Raw genomic sequence first — 1,205 nt, 5'->3', positions numbered from 1 at the left:
CCATCGCACTTGCAAGATGGTAGACAGCTCCAATACAACCAATATTGATGATTCTTGTAAGCGTAGGGGGGTCTGAATATGTCCTGTTGGATTTTTTCCCAACAAGTTGAATGAAATCCAGTATGGTCGACTAAATCAGTAGTGACTAAACTTCTGACGTGTAAAAAATGGATGACTAATGCATGGGGTTCATAAGGACACCAGCTATCATTACTAAATTTCAAGTTACCTGCAATTTTTTGTGCTCCACAAATAAATAGCACCATCATCTGAACCTATAATTAGAGTATGAAGATTGGGCTGATATAGGACAGACCTAACTGGCGATGTGAAAGCTTCAAGTGTATATGCACATATGTTCTCCTGCAAGTACCATATCTGATATGGGAAAAACGAATCAATGCATGCATTACAAGAACTACTATATATAAAAATACTGTGTTAGAATGTTTTTCCATGAGAATTGTAGACCTTGGCATTATGATCATCTGAGCCGGTAACCAAAAATTCTTGATCTTGACATATGAAGAAAGCAAGGCAGTTCAGTGATTTCGAGTGCCCAGGCAGAGTGCTTACAGATTTGGGAGAATCAAAGCTCCAAACCTGCACACCAACCAATCATATGAGAGAGAGAGAGAGAGAGATAGAGAGAGATAGAGAGAGAGAGAGAGAGAGAGAGAGAGAGAGAGAGACCTTATGTAAGTATGTTGCTGTCTCACTTAAAAATGTATTCGATGAAGTAGTAGCAAATGTGTCATTATGATTAAATGCGGCATCATATATTGTCTCCCTAAATCCCCCAAAGTAACACTCAAATGTCTGCACACACTCCCAACCCTTGTCCCAGTCCCAAAGTTTCATGTGTGTACCCGCTGACAACAAATACGGACGGGTTAAATGCACGGCTAGCAAGCTGAGATACCCATGCCTATCAGTGAAAGCTCTGAAACTTTTGAGCTTTTGAATCTTTGTCTCGCAGCTGTACACATGGATATAGCCATCCTCTGTACCAGCAACAATCCATTGCTTTCGTTCAATAAATCTAACGCACCTAACTGGTGTGAGAAAGGAAAATAATTTATGAGCATGGCATCCTCGCATGATGCAAATACTAGTAAGAGAAGTCAGAAATCATACCCTTTGTCGTAGGCAATTTAAGAGAATCCACTTTTCTCTGATGGTATAAAGAAATTACTGTGTTAGTC

At 39.8% G+C, this 1,205-nt stretch overlaps 1 protein-coding gene across 1 annotated transcript; it reads right to left on the bottom strand.

Moving 5' to 3' along the window:
* On the bottom strand, nucleotides 1-1,174 carry LOC123178522 (coatomer subunit beta'-2; the record flags this gene model as incomplete). Its single annotated transcript, XM_044591466.1, is given in 5 exon segments — nucleotides 1-83; nucleotides 317-378; nucleotides 472-603; nucleotides 694-1,055; nucleotides 1,138-1,174. Coding segments are annotated over 5 exon segments (676 nt in total), but the record flags the coding sequence as incomplete, so codon positions are not given.
* Nucleotides 1,175-1,205: the final 31 nt, after the last annotated feature.

Source organism: Triticum aestivum, unplaced genomic scaffold, assembly GCF_018294505.1.
Source record: "Triticum aestivum cultivar Chinese Spring unplaced genomic scaffold, IWGSC CS RefSeq v2.1 scaffold7726, whole genome shotgun sequence".
NCBI lineage: Eukaryota > Viridiplantae > Streptophyta > Magnoliopsida > Poales > Poaceae > Triticum > Triticum aestivum.
This window is presented reverse-complemented; position numbering and strand designations above follow the sequence as displayed.